At 37.9% G+C, this 18,173-nt stretch overlaps 1 protein-coding gene across 1 annotated transcript in view; it reads left to right on the top strand.

Moving 5' to 3' along the window:
* The window catches only part of ERLEC1 (endoplasmic reticulum lectin 1), a 32,840-nt gene extending 17,818 nt beyond the window's left edge, over window positions 1–15,022 (top strand). Inside the window, exons 9-14 of the mRNA XM_045978725.1 lie at window positions 3,307–3,468; window positions 4,302–4,361; window positions 8,284–8,408; window positions 10,098–10,175; window positions 11,733–11,808; window positions 14,114–15,022. Of these exons, the coding sequence (XP_045834681.1) occupies window positions 3,307–3,468; window positions 4,302–4,361; window positions 8,284–8,408; window positions 10,098–10,175; window positions 11,733–11,808; window positions 14,114–14,185 (573 nt within the window). The 3' untranslated portion in view covers window positions 14,186–15,022. The remainder of the gene's footprint in view (window positions 1–3,306; window positions 3,469–4,301; window positions 4,362–8,283; window positions 8,409–10,097; window positions 10,176–11,732; window positions 11,809–14,113) is intronic.
* Window positions 15,023–18,173: the final 3,151 nt, after the last annotated feature.

Here is an 18,173-nt window from a genome sequence, read left to right as displayed (position 1 = left end):
GTGCTGTTATTACAATAAATTTATTTGGAGGTTACTAGACCATTTTATGAATTTCCAAACCCTACCACAAAAACTATCATCTTGCTTTTATTGGAATAATTTTTCTTTTTTTTTTTTTTTTTAAGATTTTATTTATTTATTTATTTGACAGAGAGAGAGAGATCACAAGCAGGCAGAGAGGCAGGGGAAAGCAGGCTCCCCGCTGAGCAGAGCCCGATGTGGGGCTCGATCCCAGGACCCTGGGACCATGACCTGAGCTGAAGGCAGAGGCTTTAACCCACTGAGCCACCCAGGCACCCCTGGAATAATTTTTCTTAACAATGCAAGTAGATGTTCTGTCCACAAGAAGCTATAATAAATGGTCATACTTCTATCCTTCCTACCTCTTCCCCTATCTGAGCTAAAGGTTTCACTATGCATTAGTAATGTTTTTCCTCATTAACCTTACTACGGGTTTCATGCATTCTAAGTAATTAGTTTAGTCTGTTGACCTTACTTAGCTCCTTAGGAGCAGTGACTATGTCGTCTTCGTTTTTAATACTCAGCACTTTACCAGTGGGAGCATAGTATGTTCTGAATGTAGAAAGACTATACATGAAATCCAAGGTCCTTTCCACTTATCATATGATGTTTCTGATATGAGGGCAGGAGGTTGTGAGGGTTAGGGAGGGAAAAATGAAACAAGGTGGGATCGGGAGGGAGACCATAAGAGACTCTTCATCTCAGGAAACAAACTGAGAGTTGCTGGGGGGTGGCGGGGTAGGGATAGGGTGGCTGGGTTATGGACATTGGGGAGGGTATGTGCTATGGTGAGTGCTGTGAAATGTGTAAGCCTGATGATTCACAGACCTGTACCCCTGGGACAAATAATACATTATATATTAATTTTTTTAAATTATTTTTAAATTAAAAATAAAAATAAACCCCAAATCCAAGATCCTTTCAAAAAATAAGATGTCAGGGGCGCCTGGGTGGCTCAGTGGGTTAAAGCCTCTGCCTTCGGCTCAGGTCATGATCGCAGGGTCCTAGGATCGAGCCCCACATCGGGCTCTCTGCTCAGCGGGGAGCCTGCTTCCTCCTCTCTCTCTGCCTGCCTCTCTGCCTACTTGAGATCTCTGTCTGTCAAATAAATAAATAAAATCTTAAAAAAAAAAATAAGATGTCATATGGCAGTCTTTGTGCTCGTCTATAATATTGGAGGAGAGGAAGGGTAAGGTCATTGGTTTCTATAGTGACCTTCCAATGACTCCCACCAACCAAAGAAGGAGAAAACCACAGTTGATTAATGGCAACTACAGCAGGTGAAAGGACACATCATGTCCACTATACACTTACAAAGAACCCTTTTACTATTTAATTTTTTTAATTACATTATTCAGTCTTAATTGGTATACTCCTTTAATTCTGATCTAGATTCATTTTCACCCATCACTGTCAAAACCCAGTTTACTTCTGGATTCTAGCTCATTATCCTCTTTCATAACTTTTCTCTCCACCCTACTTCTGTCATTCCTTTAGAGTCTCTTTCTGTGTGGCTTGGGTTACTTCAACTGCCAATGTGGCCCCCCACCTCAGGATTTGTTCTTACTATTCCTTTCCTGCTACTGTGACAGTATTACTTAAAATCTGATAAAAAATCTAATCCCAGGGCACCTGGGTGGCTCAGTGGGTTAAGCCTCTGCCTTCAGCTCAGGTAATGATCCCAGGGTCCTGGGATCGAGCCCCACATCAGGCTCTCTGCTTGGCAGGGAGCCTGCTTTCCCCTCTCCCTCTCTGCCTGCCTCTCTGCCTACTTGCCATCTCTGTCTGTCAAATAAATAAATAAAATCTTAAAAAAAAAAATCTAATCCCATATTTTTGCCTAAAATCCATAATATCCAAATTTCTTAGAATCATGCAATTTTTTTTTTTACCAGTAAGTACCTGTTTATCTCTTTAGTTTTAAATATTGTTTTATACTCCATGTCTTTGCTCTTCTTATGTCTTCCTCAGGTTCACATGTGTATGTGCACACAGACACAAAACCTGCAGACATTTACATAAATCACAAATTATTCGTGTTTCAAGAATCAAGTTTTCTCTTTATGAAGTCTTCATGTTTCAAGTCTTCATCAAAATCTCTTTGAATCACCACTCCCACTCTGAATCTGCTATTCTCTGCACCCTTTAGTGGGTGTCTGTCTTTACCAACTTGCAGCATCCTTCAGGACAACAACCACATCCTGCTGCAGCTTAATAATTATAATTAATATTCATATTTACTCCCACTCAGCTCCTCTTTACCCTTCTTGTTATCTTTTATTTACCCATAGTAACCACATTTTCCAGAACTAAATATAGAGACAAAATCTAACAAGTGGTGAAATAATATTTTAGTGCACTTCCTTTCAGTCTCTTTGGGGATTTTTTTTTTTTTTTTGATACATACACATGCAGAGATAGACATTAAAAAAAAAATAATTAGGACCAAACTGTGCTTTGTTTGTGTGTAACTACATAAAATATCTTCACTTGTTTTCACTTAACAGTATATCATTTTTTACATTCCTATGCCATAATCGTCTGTAATATTATTTTAATTAACTCACATATTCCATTGTTTAAAGTACCAGAAGTTACTTAAATTATTTACTGCTTTGGGTATTTTTGTTACCCACAATTTTTTGCTAACATGAAGAATGCCACACTGAATGTCATTGGAGCTAAATCTTTGCACCCATCAGTGGTGATTCTTTACTCCAGATAAATTTCTAGAAATAGGTCAAAGGTAAGCACATATTGAAGGGTTTTGATATATACTATCAGATTGTACTTGAGAAGAATTGTGGAATTTTACAGTCCCATTAGAAATAGTAAAAAAAAAAAAGTGCTGATTTGTGTATATTTGTGTATATTTCTATTATATATATTTCTATATATCTATTTGTGTATATTTCTTTGTATTTGTGTGTATATAATGTGTGTGTGTTTTTTAGTAAGGTGAAATACTGCATAGCTTAGGTACTTGCGTTGGAATAACTCTAGCTGCTATGATAAAAAAAAAAGAAAAATGAAACAAAATATGTAAAATGGTAACTATCTCTGTATGTTAAGAATGGCCATCATACCCCTGATAGAGGGAACTAATTTGTCTAGAGCTTTCTCTATTGTATTAAGTGTTGCAAAACTCATTTTCTTAAAACACATTAAAAATGAGTGGGCAACTTTTATTTTCCTAATTTCCTTCAGTTTAAAAATAATAATTAAAGTCATAACTTTAAAAAAAAGTATGATATAGAAGCCCTTAACATATGTGTTTAATTTTAGGAAGAGTTGCAATCCACTAAAGAAGAGAGATTTCCAGCAATCCACAAACCCATTGCTGTTGGTTCTCAGCCTATGCTCACTGTTGGAACAACCCACATATCCAAATTGACAGATGACCAACTCATAAAAGAGTTCCTTAGTGGTTCCTACTGCTTTCATGGGGTGAGAAGTGAACCTTTGGTTTCAATATTTATCTAACACCCTTCACTTATGTGCTGTTTAGTCACAGGGCATCAGCAGCACTGAAAAAAGGTTTTGTCAATAGAGAAATGGCAGGATTCTGGAAGCCTCCTAATGGATATTTTTTTCCTGTCTGCATCTTACTATAATCTAAGTAATAGCCATTATGTTTCCTTTGCTCATAAGCTAAAACTTGACCTTTACTTACAAGCTAAACTTGACCTTTACTTGACAGAAAATACATACAACTAAGTCATGTGGGATTCTGGTTGATTTGCTGGAATGGGCATCAAGGACTAGATAGCCTTAAAAAAAAGATTGAATAGCCTACGTTTTATTTATGTGGCAATCACTTTTAAAACTTGAGTTAACATCTACAAAGGTTAAATTCTGCCCCTAATAAACTAATAGTTTCAGTGGGAAATACACTAAGTGGAATTTTTAGTTTATTTTACCAAGGCAATACAGCAGTTATTCTCTGTATTTGTCTTTTTTCAATTATTATTTCTCAGTAATTTATTTTTTCTTTTTATTACTGAAGTGTGGTTGACATCTGTTATGTTAGTTTCAGGCATGTGTAATGTGGTGATCTGACAACCCTGTGCATTACTCAGTGCACATCACACCAAGTATAGTTAATCATCTTTCACTGTATAACATTATTTCTCAGTAACTTTTTTATTTTAATTTTCAACCATATTACCCTTACAGTTTTTCTAATTATATATATATTTCTGTTATTCTCATATGGCAATACTGAGATGACCACAATCCCCAGTCTCTTTGTGTAACTTGATCTGTTTTCTTTCCTATAGGGCGTTGGTTGGTGGAAATATGAATTCTGCTATGGCAAACATGTACATCAATATCATGAGGTATAGAATAGCCTTTATTATCATTCTACCCCTAGATAGATAAAAGTTTTAAAAATCATTTGGGAAAAAAAGGAGGGGGATAGCATTTTAATCATGAAGTGACTTTAATATGAAAATACTCAAAGTGTCTCTGAGTTCTAGAAAATGGGAAACTTGGTTTTAACTAAGTCACTCGTCTTAAAGTAACGTTTATCAGCTCCTCAGATTCTTGTATGACTGTGACTCTGGAGGAATAATAGGCGATTGTGACTAACCTCTTTAGCTTTGACTGAGAAATTAGTCATTAAAATTCTTTAATAAAGTGAATATTAAGATAGTACATTATGGCTTAAGTTAGGAAAATAGGGTAAATACAGCAAGTTTCTCAGCTAAAAGAACATATCATATCATCCACATTTAAAATCAAGTAAATTTTAAGATTATACAATTAGCTTTTTATTCTTCCTTTTATATCTAATTTCATAAATCAGATAGCATTTTCTTCTGTACTTTAGCCAAGCTGCTTAAATTCTGAACTTCAGACTTCAATAAGTTTATTTGTCATAATTGTACCTTGTTCGGTAAGGTAAACTGCTAGATGTTGAAGACAAACATTAATTAATAAATATTCATCTGGCTGTTTTAAACAGCTCTTTTTATTCCCCCAAAGAAATAATAACTAGTAATTAAAAATACTGTCTTGGGCACCTGGGTGGCTCAGTGAGTTAAGTCTTTGCCTTCAGCTCATGGTCATGATCTCAGGGTCCTGGGATTGAGCCCTGCATCTGGCTCTGTGCTCAGTGGAGAACCTGCTTCCCCCTCTCTCTCTGCCTGCCTCTCTGTCTACTTGTGATCTCTCTCTCTCTCTGTCAAATAAATAAATAAATATCTTTAAAAAAACAACAAAAAAAAACACTGTCTTTACCCTCTTGAAATGTTTTGAGTCAGTCTTAACTGATGACAGATCATGACATACCAGGAAAGATCAACTCAACCTTCCACACTTAAATCAATCCAAATTTATGAGGCATCTGTAAACTAGAAGATTTTATTTCTGTGCTTAAATCTGAGAGATGCCCATATGACTCTTCTTCTCACCTCTTCTTGCTACTATGTAGAAGTTTCATTTATTTTTAATGATATTTATTAATAGAAATTTATTAATAGAAATTAATATTAAATATATTATATATTAATATATATTATATATTATATATTAATATTAAATTTATTAATAGAAAAAATATTACCTAACTATAGCCCAGATAATACCTATTTGCTTTGTTTTATTTTTTTTATTTGTTTATTTTTTCTATTTTTTCTATTTATTAATAGAAATTAATATTAATATTAAATTTATTAATAGAAAAAATATTACCTAACTATAGCCCAGATAATACCTATTTGCTTTGTTTTATTTTTTTTTTTTTAAGATTTTATTTATTTATTTGACAGAGACCCAGCAAGAGAGGGAACACAAGCAGGGAGAGTGGGAGAGGGAGAAGCAGGCTTCCCGCTGAACAGGAAGCCCAATGCAGGACTGGATCCCAGGACCCTGGGATCATGACTTGAGCCGAGGGCAGATGCTTCATGACCTGAGCCGAAGGCAGATGCTTCATGACTGAGCACCCAGGTGCCCCAGTTGCTTTGTTTTAAATTAAAGGAATATGTTCCAGAAATTTAGAATGAATAGTAAAATTCTCCTCCACCATTGTCCCATTTCCTAAAAGTAATTGCTATTAACATTTTCTTAGTTAACCCTCCTCAAGAAAAAAAAAGACATATACATAAATGGTAGTATAACTAGTAAATACACTGTTCTGCACTTACTCTTTTCAGTTAGTATCTTGGAGATCTTTCTGTGCTAGCAACAACTGATCTCATTTTTTTAAAGCAGGTACAGAGGAGTGTATTTATACTCACAATGTATTTAGCCAGATCTCTACTGACAGATCTTTGAATGATTTCCAGTTTTTGCTGTGATACCATCTTAGTGAGCATTTATAAATAGTTTTATTGGTAAACATCTGCAAGTATATTCATAAGGCACATTTCTAGCAATGGATTTGCTGGTCAAAATGTATGCATACTGAATATTGCCTTCCAGGGATGCCTGGGTGGCTCAGTTGGCTAAGCGTCTGCCTTCAGTTTAGGTATGATCTGAGTGTCCTGGAATCGAGTCCTGCATCAGTCTTCTTGCTCAGCGGGCGTCTGCTTCTCCCTCTGCCTCCCGCTCCCCCTTCTTGTGCTCTCTCTCTCTGGCAAATAAATAAAATAAATAAACATAAATAAATATATAACATTGCCTTCCAAAAAGTTGTAAGGCATTCCCATTAACAATGACTTTAAAATACACGCATGCACACACACGACTTTTTTTCCCATACACTTGCCAACAGTAGGTTTTATCAAACTCATTTTGCCCAAGGTCATATAACCTAGAACTTTCTGAGGGACTCTGCTAGGAGCTTTGGGAGATAAATAATAGTAGCTAACAAATACAATATTCATTGTATACCAGGCACTGTTCTAAGTATGCATATTAACTCGATCCTCATAACAACCATTAAGAGGTAACTCTTGTTCTTCCGAGGTGAGGATATAAGTTTAGTAACTTGCCTAAAAGCACATTGGGAGTAAATGATGAAACCAGAGTTCTAACGCAGGCAGTCTTGCTCCATATCCAGCCTCTTTTATTCTTTTTAAAGATTTTTAAAAGATTTTATTTATTTATTTGAGAGAGAGAGAGAGAGATCACAAGTAGGCAGAGAGGCAGGCAGAGAGAAAGGGGGAAGCGGACTCCCTGCTGAGCAGAGAGCCCGATGCGGGGCTCAATCCCAGGACCCTGAGATCATGACCTGAGCTGAAGGCAGAGGCTTAAACCACTGAGCCACCCAGACTTCCCCATATCCAGCCTCTTAAACATTTCACTTTGCAGCTTCAGTCCCTGTCTATCTAGTAACTTACAGTCTGGCTGCTAAAAGAATGTTAAATTGTTGTCTCTTCCGGTAGGCAGTAAGCTCTGCTAGCAGCATGGCTGTGCCTCTTTCATCTACCACTGTAAGGGTTTCTAATTCTCCTAATCACATGTATGCTCAATTCTAGTGCTCAGCATGATGCCTAGCATGAAACATGAAGGAAAGGAAGACAGGAAGGAAGGGAGGGGAGAGGAAATAAAAGGAGAGAAGTCCTCATGTAAGACAGTGTACAGTTCGTATTTTAAAAAATTAACATAATGGGGAAGGAAGTTTCTGAACAGACAGTCTTGATACAGAAATAAGCATGATATCAAATAAGTACTGTGAATACTCATATAACTTGCAGATTGGCATTTGAAAGACTAGAAGTAGAATGAATGCAGTGGGTCTGCAGGTAAGAGATATAGGCCAGAGATTTAATTAAGAGTCACAGTAGTGGGGCGCCTGGGTGGCTCAGTTGGTTAAGTGTCCGACTCTTTATCTCACTCAGCTCAGGTCTTGATCTCAGGGGAGTTTAAGCCCACACTGCGCTCCATGCTGGGTGTGGAGCCTACTTTTAAAAAAAAGAAGAATCACAGTAGTATGCAGTTATATCACTTAGGTATGAGAAATTAAACTCTTGGTTGGAGGGGTGAGATGCTGGCATTGGAAATGTAGAGGAAGAGTCTGAAGCCAAGAACATCTCCAGGAAAACAATGGACAAAACCAATAAATGGAGGAGAGGAAGGAAATAAAAGAGTCAAACATAACTGCGTGTGGAGCTAGCCTGACCAGGAAGTAGTTACGTTATTCAGAGAAACAAGGAACAAAGAGGGTAACAGATTTGACTAGCATCGTTTGACTAACATCTAAACACTCATCTGCAGTATGCAGGTGAAGATAAGGACTATAACTTATAGGCCATCAGGATAAATGTGTACTTGATGATATCAAGGATTCCTTACAAATACCTTTTCATATATTAGGACAAAGATAGTGGGAAGACCTCTGTGGTTGTGGGTACATGGAACCAAGAAGAGCATATTGAATGGGCTAAGAAGAATACTGCTAGAGCCTATCACCTCCATGATGATGGTACCCAGACAGTCAGGTAAAGATTAACCTTATTTGCCTCTGGATTAGAATATTAAAACTCAGAATATTGAGAAGCATAAAATTTAAACACTTAAGTAACATCTCTGGTCCGTTTTTCTCAGGGACATCTTTTAAATTAGTTTTCTTTTCCTAAGATAATTAAGAACACAGTTGCAGAAGTGGTGGGTGTCGGGAATAGGGATGGGGGGCCTGGATTCAAATGCTGGCTCTTCACTTACTACCTTGGGTAAATTACATAATCTTCTTAAGTCTCATTTTTCTTGTTTACTGGCATTTGCCTCATAGGATTGTTATGACATTTTAACGATCATGTATGTAACACAAGTGCCTGCAACAGCTTGTAGTAAATTCTGGCTGCTGCCTTTAGCAGCGGTGGTGGTGTAGTGAGAGAGAGTGCTGGGGGTTGCCTTCGTGACCCTGGCTTAATTCCAGCCATTAGGTCAGAAAGCTGTTAGAAAGCATTGCCTCTTCCATGTCTTCTGTTTACCTTTTCAAGTTAGTTAATTCTATTTTAATTTATTCTAGCATTTCCCTTGTCACTTGACCACCTTGAGGTTATGATTGAAAATACAGTGGCTCTCTGAAAAACTATCTCACAACTTCTTTGAGTTACATCTTGTTACAGCAAGAATAATTAAGCTTTTCCAAGAATAACTAAGCTTTAGTTTTCTTGTAGTCTTTTACTTGAACAATCTTAAATTATTCGTTCTTTCTTTCTTGGGTATTAACTTTGTCCTTCCTAGCACAGATGGCATTAAGAGACTCTGTTTTTAGAGTGTGCTGACCTCAGGGTGCCTGGTTGCCTCAGTCCATAGAGCGTGGGACTCTTGATCTCAGGGTTGTGAGTTCAAGCCCCGCATTGGGTTAAAAATAAAAATCTTAAAAAAAAAAAAATTAGGGGCACCTGGGTGGCTCAGTGGATTGAGCCTCTGCCTTTGGCTCAGGTCATGGTCTCGGGGTCCTGGGATCGAGCCCCGCATCGGGCTCTCTGCTGCCCTCTCTGCCCACTTGTGATCTCTGTCTGTCAAATAAATTAAAAAAAAAAATTAAAAAAAAAAAAAGAATGTATTGACTTCTTGGGCTGACCAGAATCAAAGTTAGCAAAATTAAGCGATGAACATTTAAGTATTAGAATATGCTAAACAAGATGGACTTTTCTTACATTCAGGTATGTTTCATGTGGAAGTAGTTCATGGTGTTATGAGCAACGCATATTGAAGCACAGGAGCATAAGGCTAGCTAAATTAAAAAGTTTTTTAGATCCTGCTCATCTGGAATTTGTATGTTAACCTAGGCTCTACTTTTGTATACCTGCATGACAGTCTTTTAATGAGTGGCTCTGGCTGGAGGATGGCAAAAAGGGAAAAATGTGCCACAAAGTAAATAATACACAGGGCTGAAGAAATGGTTCACTTCAAAAGGACTTTTTAAAAAACTCTTTAACCTTAACTATTTGTACACAAAAAATGATATGCAAATTGAAGATTTTTAATTAAATCATTCCACAGTATTTCAGTTTTATATTCTCCTTATAGAATCTGATTTTCTTGGCAACATGACCCTAAAAATATTTTATAACTAATGCAAAACTGATCCCTCTAACCATCTTCTCACCCTCCCCATTACAATTACTCTGAATTAATGAAGTTTTGGTTAATAAAACTTGTATGTTTCTCTGGTTTAGGATGGTGTCACATTTTTATGGGAATGGAGATATTTGTGATATAACTGACAAACCAAGACAGGTCACTGTAAAACTAAAGTAAGTTGGACTATCAACTCATGCTTTATGCTTCTCTTAAATCTGCTTGCAGTGGGTAAAAGTTTATATAAATGGTGGCTCACTGGGTTAAGCCTCTGCCTTCAGCTCAGATCATGATCTCAGGATCCTGGGATTGACTCCCGCATCAGGCTCTCTGCTCGGCGGGAAGCCTGCTTCTCTCTCTCTCCCTGCCTGCCTCTCTGCCTACTTGTGACCTCTGTCAAATAAGTAAATAAATCTTTTTTTAAAAAGTTTATATAAATGTAAAATATAATTGTGAATAATTATATTTATGCATAATAATATATGGATTGATTTAATATAAAATTATTACTTTATTCCAAAATATTAAAATTGGGGTACCTGGCTGGCTCAGTCAGTGGATCATGCAATTCGATCTCGAGGTTGAGAGTTTGAGCCCCACATTGGTTGTAGAGATTAAAGAAAGAAAGAGGAAGGGGCACCTGGGTGGCTCAGAAATTTTGGTTTCTGACTTCGGCTCGGGTTATGATCTCAGGGTCCTGGGATCAAGCCCCGTGTCAGGCTGCTTCCTTCCCCGCCCTGCCGGCCTTTCTGCCTACTTGTAATCTCTCTCTGTGTTAAATAAATAAAAAATCTTTAAAAAAAAAAAAAAAAAGAAAAGAAAAAGAAGGAAAGGAAGAGGAAGAGAGCAAGAAACTTTAAAAGATATAGAAAGAAAATTATTTTTTAAAAAAATAAAATATTGGGGCATCTGGGTGGCTGACTCTTGGTTTCAGTTCAGGTCATGAGCCCAGGGTCATGAGACTGAGCCCACATCTGGCCCTGTCCTAAGGGTGCAGTCTCCTTGAGATTCTCTCCCTCTACCTCTGCCCCTTCCTCTGTTCACTCGTGCGCTCTCTCTAAATAAATTAAAATATTTAAAGATAAATAAAATATTAAAATTATTTCAATATAATTATTTGTAAGTTACAATGATTTTTAAATTATATTATTTCAGTTATTTATTATATTAAATTATACAGGGCTACCTACATGAGATTTGTATAGCTTAAAAGGAAAACAGTTAAAAATACTTTTTGTACAGGGCACCTGGGCGACCCATTTGGTTAAGCAGCTGACTCTTGATTTCAGCTCAGGCCCTGATTACAGGGTCATGAGATCAAAGGCCATGTCAGGCTCTTGGGTCAGCAAGGCGTCTGCTTGGGATTCTATTTCCCTCTTCCTCTGCGCCTCCCCAGGACCTACCCCCGCCCCAACTCACCTGTATGCACATGTGTGCGCCCACTCTCTCTCTCTCAATTAATTCTTTTTAAAATAAAAATACTTTTGTATGGTTTGGGCAGTACTTTAAAGTGCTCTCTGGGGGCTTCTGGGTGGCTCAGTGGGCTAAGCCTCTGCCTTCGGCTCAGGTCATGATCCCAGGGTCCTGGGATCGAGCCCCGCATTGGCCTCTCTGCTCAGCAGGGAGCCTGCTTCCTGCTCTCTCGGTCTTCCTCTCTGCCTACTTGTGATTTCTCTCTCAAATCAATAAAAAAAATCTTGAAAAAAATAAAAATAAAGTGCTCTCTGTTTCAGGTGTAAAGAATCAGATTCTCCTCATGCTGTTACTGTATATATGCTAGAGCCTCACTCCTGTCAGTATATCCTTGGGGTAAGTACAAAAATAATACTCAGGAATTCAGTTTGGGAACATGTTTTGTTTTGTTTTAAGTCTTGAAAGGACCTTCAGTAATCTCCAAAATTTAATATAGTCCCCGTACTATCTCATAAAAGCTAAAATCTTTTTTATTGAGGTACACTTTACAAAAAATAAAATGCAGAGATCTTAAGTATTGAGTTTGATACACTTTGATAATTTTATATACCAATGGAACTATCACCCAAAACAAGGTATCTGTCACTGCAAAAAAATGCAGTCAATGTCAAGACCCCAACCCCCACAGATAGCCCATTCTGCTTCCTGACACCATAGAGCAGTTTTGCCTGTTTTTTTTTTTATTCCACATGAATGGGATCATACAGTATATTGTTTTTTATGCCTGCCCTCTTTAACTAGGCATGTTTTTTAGACTCAGCCATGTCACTCCAGTATTTCATTCTCTTTTTATTACTGAATAGTATTCATTTGTATACACATTTGCTTATCCATTCTTCTATATGAACATTTGGGTTTCTCATTTTTTATTATGTGAATAAGGCTGCTGTGAACATTTTTTTTAACCCATGATCATTTTGTGATCATGTATTTTCATTTCTTTTGGGTAAGTACCGAGGTACTTAGGTGGAGCTAAATCATAGATTAGATACATGTTTAGCTTTTACCAAATAGTCATCCAAGTGCTTGTTCCATTTTATATTCCTGCCAGTAATCCACGGAAGTCCAAGTGTTCTACATCCTCCACATCCTCCTCAACATTTGGTATCCGGAGTCTTTTTTCTTTTAGCCACTTTAGTCATTTTAATATGCATTTCCCATATGGAAAATGGTGTCAAGCAGCTTTTCTTGTGATTGTTCATTCATAGATCTTTGTGAAGTGCCTCGCCAAGTTTCGTTTTTGTTTTTTTTTTTTTTTTAAGAAAAATTATTCTGACACATATTAAAACAGTCTTTATTCAGGACTGTTGGCAATAAGTGTGTCAAGACTTTCACAGTAGGGAAGAGAGATCCAGCGAAACACTACATACAGCCAAGACAGCTGGGGATGTACAGCCAGTGAGCAGAAGGTGGCAGCGGGGGGGGTGGCTCAGTGGATGGAAAATTACTAAAAGGAGACATCAGCTTAACTGAGTCGACAGGATTACTGCTGAAGACAGGCCAGGATGATCAGCTCTCAAAGGTGAGAGATGAGGAATTGGATTAGCTATGGAATGGATGATGAGATGTTGAGGGTGAGGGGTTCTCTCTACACTGGCTTATCAGGATTCTTGCAACAACTGGACTATAGGGCACAAGTACAAGAAGAGGTGTAGCCAAAAAGAGGAATTGGGGATCCTTACTTCAGTTTGGTCAAGGAGACTCTGTCATCTGTTAGTCTTTTACCCCTTTTTGTTGTTGTTGTTTGTCTTCTTATTTCTAGAAGTTCAGATACATTCTGGATATGAGTTCTTTTATTTATAGTGCACACTTTCTTTCCTCAATCTGTGGCTTACCTATTTATTTTCCTAATGTCTTTTGATGAGCAAAAGTTTGTTTGATAAAGTTTATTTTAACCAGTTTTTCCTTTTTATGGCTAGTGCTTTATTTTGTTTTAAGAAATGTTGCTACTCCATGGGGCGCCTGGGTGGCTCAGTGGCTTAAAGCCTCTGCCTTTTGCTCAGGTCATGATCCCAGGGTCCTGGGATTGAGCCCCGCATCGGGCTCTCTGCTTGACAGGGAGCCTGCTTCCTCCTCTCTCTCTCTCTGCCTGCCTCTCTCCCTACTTGTGATCTCTATCTGTCAAATAAATAAATAAAATCTTTAAAAAAAAAAAAAGAAATGTTGCTACCCCAAAGTCATGAAAATATAACCCTAGGGTGCCTAGGTGGCTCACTTGGTTAAGCAACTGCCTTTAGCTCAGGTCACAATCCTAGAGTCCCACATCAGGCTCCCTGCTTGTCCCTCTGACCCTCCCCACTCTCAAGCACGCGCTCTCTCTCATTTTCTCTCTCTGTCTCTCAAATAAATAAATAAAAATATTTTTAAAAAATTTTTTAAAGAAAATATTATCCTATGTTTCTATCTAGAAACTTTATGGTCTTGCCTTTGGTTATATGATGCCTAAGAGTGGCTTTCTCTGTATTTTTCCTGGTCAGAGTTCACAGAGCTTTTTGCATGTATGGGTTGATGTTATTTATCAGTTTGGGGAAAATTTTACATTTTTATAAATATACATTTAGCAGATTTATACATACGTATTCATGCAGAAGAACACTGAATAATAGCAACTTTTTAATGCCTTTATTGTTTTTGTCTTTAGGTTGAATCTCCAGTGATCTGTAAAATCTTAGATACAGCAGATGAAAATGGACTTCTTTCTCTCCCCAACTAAAGGATAATAAAGTTTAGGGAAAGAAAAGATCATTGACAGTCATGATTTCTGTCCGACCATGTGTCTCATTGTAGAGTTCTCAGCCATTGAACCTCATCTAAAGGATCGTATAAAAGGACTCTCAACCACTTTGTGAATATATATGTGTATATAAGAGGTTATTGATAAACTTCTAAGGCAGAAAATTGTCTCACTTCTTTCGTTTTTGTTGTGTCTTATGAACTGATTGTGTTTCTTGCTTGGATAATGTGATTCCAAAATAAATCTCATCCAAGCAATTTACAGTCCAGCCTAATGAAGTATCATAATTGTACCTATTGAAAGTTTTTAAATAATAGATTTATTATGTAAATTATAGTATATATAACTTGTTAATGAACTAAAGATAATGAAGAAGGAAATTGATAGGAGGTTGTTTAAATCAGAGACCATGTAAAATATGTAAATTCTAGTGCCTGAAATCCCTTCAACAAATTTTTATTTAGCAACTGCTCTCTACCAGGTATTAAACTAGAAACTGGGCACATAATAGAGCCTCACAACATTTAAATTTTCTTCACTTCTGTTAATCTCAAGAAACTCTTACTTGTAAGAGGTTGTTTCTCTCTTGGAACTTTTAATCTGTTTCTTTCTCCCTGATGTGAATGTGTTTCTCCCCGAGGTGTATGCACTGGTGTAGACAGACATTCTTCTCTCTTGACTTAGAATGGTTTACTCCAACAAAACACACTGTGCTGGCCAGCCTTTGTACTTGCCTGCTGTATACTACAGATTTTAGTTCTGGACAGTTTTACAGCACAATATTTATTTTGGAGTGAATAAAAAGTTCACACGCAGCGTTGTCATGTAGTCAATAGTAGATTATTTCTTTCCTTTATTTTCTCCATCACCGTGTTGCACAGAACATTATCCTGTTGTGTTTTGGATGTACATAGCTAACTAAGGACAGAATAGTGGCTATAAAATGCTTTACTTTCCCTCCTTTTCAGTAGTTCTGGCCAAAGATACTTTCATTTGAGAAATGGTTAACGCAATTGATGATTGCAGGTCTGTTTGCAGATTTTAGTGTGAAGCAGCACATTAACGGAAAGAGCACAGACCTTGCGTTCAAACCGAAGTCCAGATACGCTGTTTAACTTCTAGCTGTGTGATCCTGTGCAGGTCAGTAACATTTTGAGCCTCACTTCCTCTGGTAGAGAGACTACTTATTTTAGAAGATAGTTGTAGGGGTGCCTTACTTGCCTGTAAGTAAAAGTCTAGGCCCAGTACCGGTTCCCAGTAAGAGTTGCTTTACTTCCTAATATTGCCCTTGTCTCCTAATAATAGAGTAAGATCACAGACTACAGCCGTTAAAATTTATTTCTTTGAGGGCACCTAGGTGGCTCAGTCAGTTAAACATCCAATTCTTGATTTTGGCTCACAACTTAATCTCAGGGTCATGGGATTGAACTCCCCCCACTGTCCCCTCTCATGGGCTCTCTCTCTCTCAGATTAATAAATCTTTAAAAACAATAGATTCTCTCCCTCTCTCCTCCCCCAATCTCTTGCACACTCTCTCTAAACAGAAAAAAAAAATTTCTTGAATATAAAATCATACTTCTTTAAAAAAGGAGGGGGGGGGCGCCTGGGTGGCTCAGTGGGTTAAAACCTCCACCTTCGGCTCAGGTCATGATCCCAGGGTCCTGGGATCGAGTCCCACATCGGGCTCTCTGCTCAGCAGGGAGCCTGCTTCCCCCTCTCTCTCTGCCTGCCTCTCTGCCTACCTGTGATCTCTGTCTGTCAAATAAATAAAAAGCATACTTACAACAATTAATTAGACAAACAGAATTACCCACATTTAGATTATAGGTGTAAGAAGGGAGGGAATGAGAACTGTGAAAGGTTAGTGCCAGAAGATACTTGTAAAATATTTAGGTCAAATTCTTGTCTTAAAAGGGAGAAAAAAAAATCTAAAAAACGGTTTGGATAGTTTACTGCAGAAGATTCTTAAAAAGAGAAGTTGTAATTATTTCAAAATAAAAAGTTAAAAAAAATAAGTTTTCTGTTTGTGTAACAGTTTGAACTTCTTTGAAGGAAGGACTAGGCCAGCTATCTCCATATTCCTTCTAAATCTTGGGTCCGTTAGTAGTCTGTGAAATCTTGTTTGAGCTCTAAATTGTGTGTGGCCACCTCTGCTGTGCAGGCTGCTTCTCTTCTGTAGAAGTAACTGAGTTCCTAATAGGGAGGGAAGGGGCTCACCTATAATACACTTGATGCACTTGGAGAAGTCTATGAAGGCGGGTGCTGTCCCAGAGCTACCTGATGGGATCCTACAGAGCAGAGTATAATCTGCATTTTAAACATAATTCCTGAGTGATCCTCTTTATTTTAAATATATTCTCCAGTGAGAATCACAGACTTAGGAACTTCACTTTTAACAGTTTCACACATTCTAGCCCTCCTGGTAAGGGTTTCAGGGAAATCACTAGTAGCTCATCTGTACAGGAAGACTGGAGCAAGACTTTCCTTCTTTTTTTTTTTTTTTTTTTTTTTTTTTTTTTTAGCTTTACCTGCTTTTCTTCGAGTCACCACTAGATGGGGCCTATGCCCAGCTCTAATTTATAACCTGATGTCCTTACCTAAAGGAACTTTGGCAACAAAGGGCAACATTATCTCAGTTACCTGAATAGTAAGGTTTGTGTGTAGCCCCTGGTGAGCAATACTTCTCACCCCGTCTGACAAAGGCCTGGTCTGATTTCTGACAACTCTTAAACTTCCTAATACACAATCAGGCCAAGTTGCTGACCTAGTAGCACGAAAGATCTAACCTAAAAGGGCTTAAGCTAAACAGGAAAATGAAAATCAAGACTTGTTGCATTTTTAATAAATAGGACATGCAATCACAGTTTCAAATGAAAATATCGGCTATCCTAGGATCTGATTTTAAATTCCCTTCCTTGGGGGAGGGGGGGGCGCCTGGGTGGCTCAGTGGGTTAAGCCTCTGCCTTCGGCTCAGGTCATGATCTCAGGGTCCTTGGATCGAGCCCCGCATCGGGCTCTCTGCTCAGCAGGGAGCCTGCTTCCTCCTCTCTCTCTCAGCCTGCCTCTCTGCCTACTTGTGCTCGCTCTCTCTGTCAAATTAAAAAAAAAAAAAAAATTCCTTTCCTAGGGCTCAGTGGGTTAAGCCTCTGCCTTCGGCTCAGGTCATGATCTCAGGGTCCTGGGATTGAGTCCCACATCGGGCCCTCTGCTCAGTGGAGAGCCTGCTTCCCCTCTCTCTCTGCCTCTCTGCCTACTTGTGATCTCTGTCAAATAAATATTTTAAAAAATAAATAAATAAAATGAATTCCCTTCCTAGTGGAAGTTATTGAAGTAAAAGTTTTCAAAATATGTTGCCACGGTGACATGGGTTAAGCAAAAATCCATTTCTCCATTTCTTTTTTTCAATTGTTTGGCAGGGGTAGTAGAGGAACCAGGGCCAACTAATACCCAGTGGCTTGCTTTGTTTCACAGGCCAGTAGTCTTCAAGTAGGTTGTATAAGCAGGCAAGATGATCCAATGCATTATGGGGGGAAAAAATACTAGAAATTCTATAAAACTTCATCTGTGAAAAAGGAATTAAGCTTTTATTATTATTTAATATTTAATGGGTGGACTAACGGTAGTATACAGAGTCATTCATAAATCAGGTTTTGTTTAATAACCAAATGACTTGAGGGAAGGGTAAGCATTACCTGTGCAGTGGAGGTGATGGAGATACCGTCATTATTTACTTCCACCATTATAGGTTAAATTACTGCCTCCATCACCTTCCAGAAAATGGAATTGTCAGTTTAAATATTACCATCAAGACCACACATTATTAGGTATATAACCAATCAGGGTGAGAGGTTAACAGGTTACTTTTCACCTGCCATGGCTCCAGTCACTGTGGTCCTGGTATCTAACAAGGTTTCTCTAGTAGAAATAACAGGGGGGTTTTTTTTAATGATTTTTTGCAGTGTCAGGA

Source organism: Meles meles, chromosome 15, assembly GCF_922984935.1.
Source record: "Meles meles chromosome 15, mMelMel3.1 paternal haplotype, whole genome shotgun sequence".
Taxonomy (NCBI): Eukaryota; Metazoa; Chordata; class Mammalia; order Carnivora; family Mustelidae; genus Meles; species Meles meles.
The sequence above is the reverse complement of the archived record's forward strand: the minus strand, read 5'-3'. Positions and strand labels throughout refer to the sequence as shown.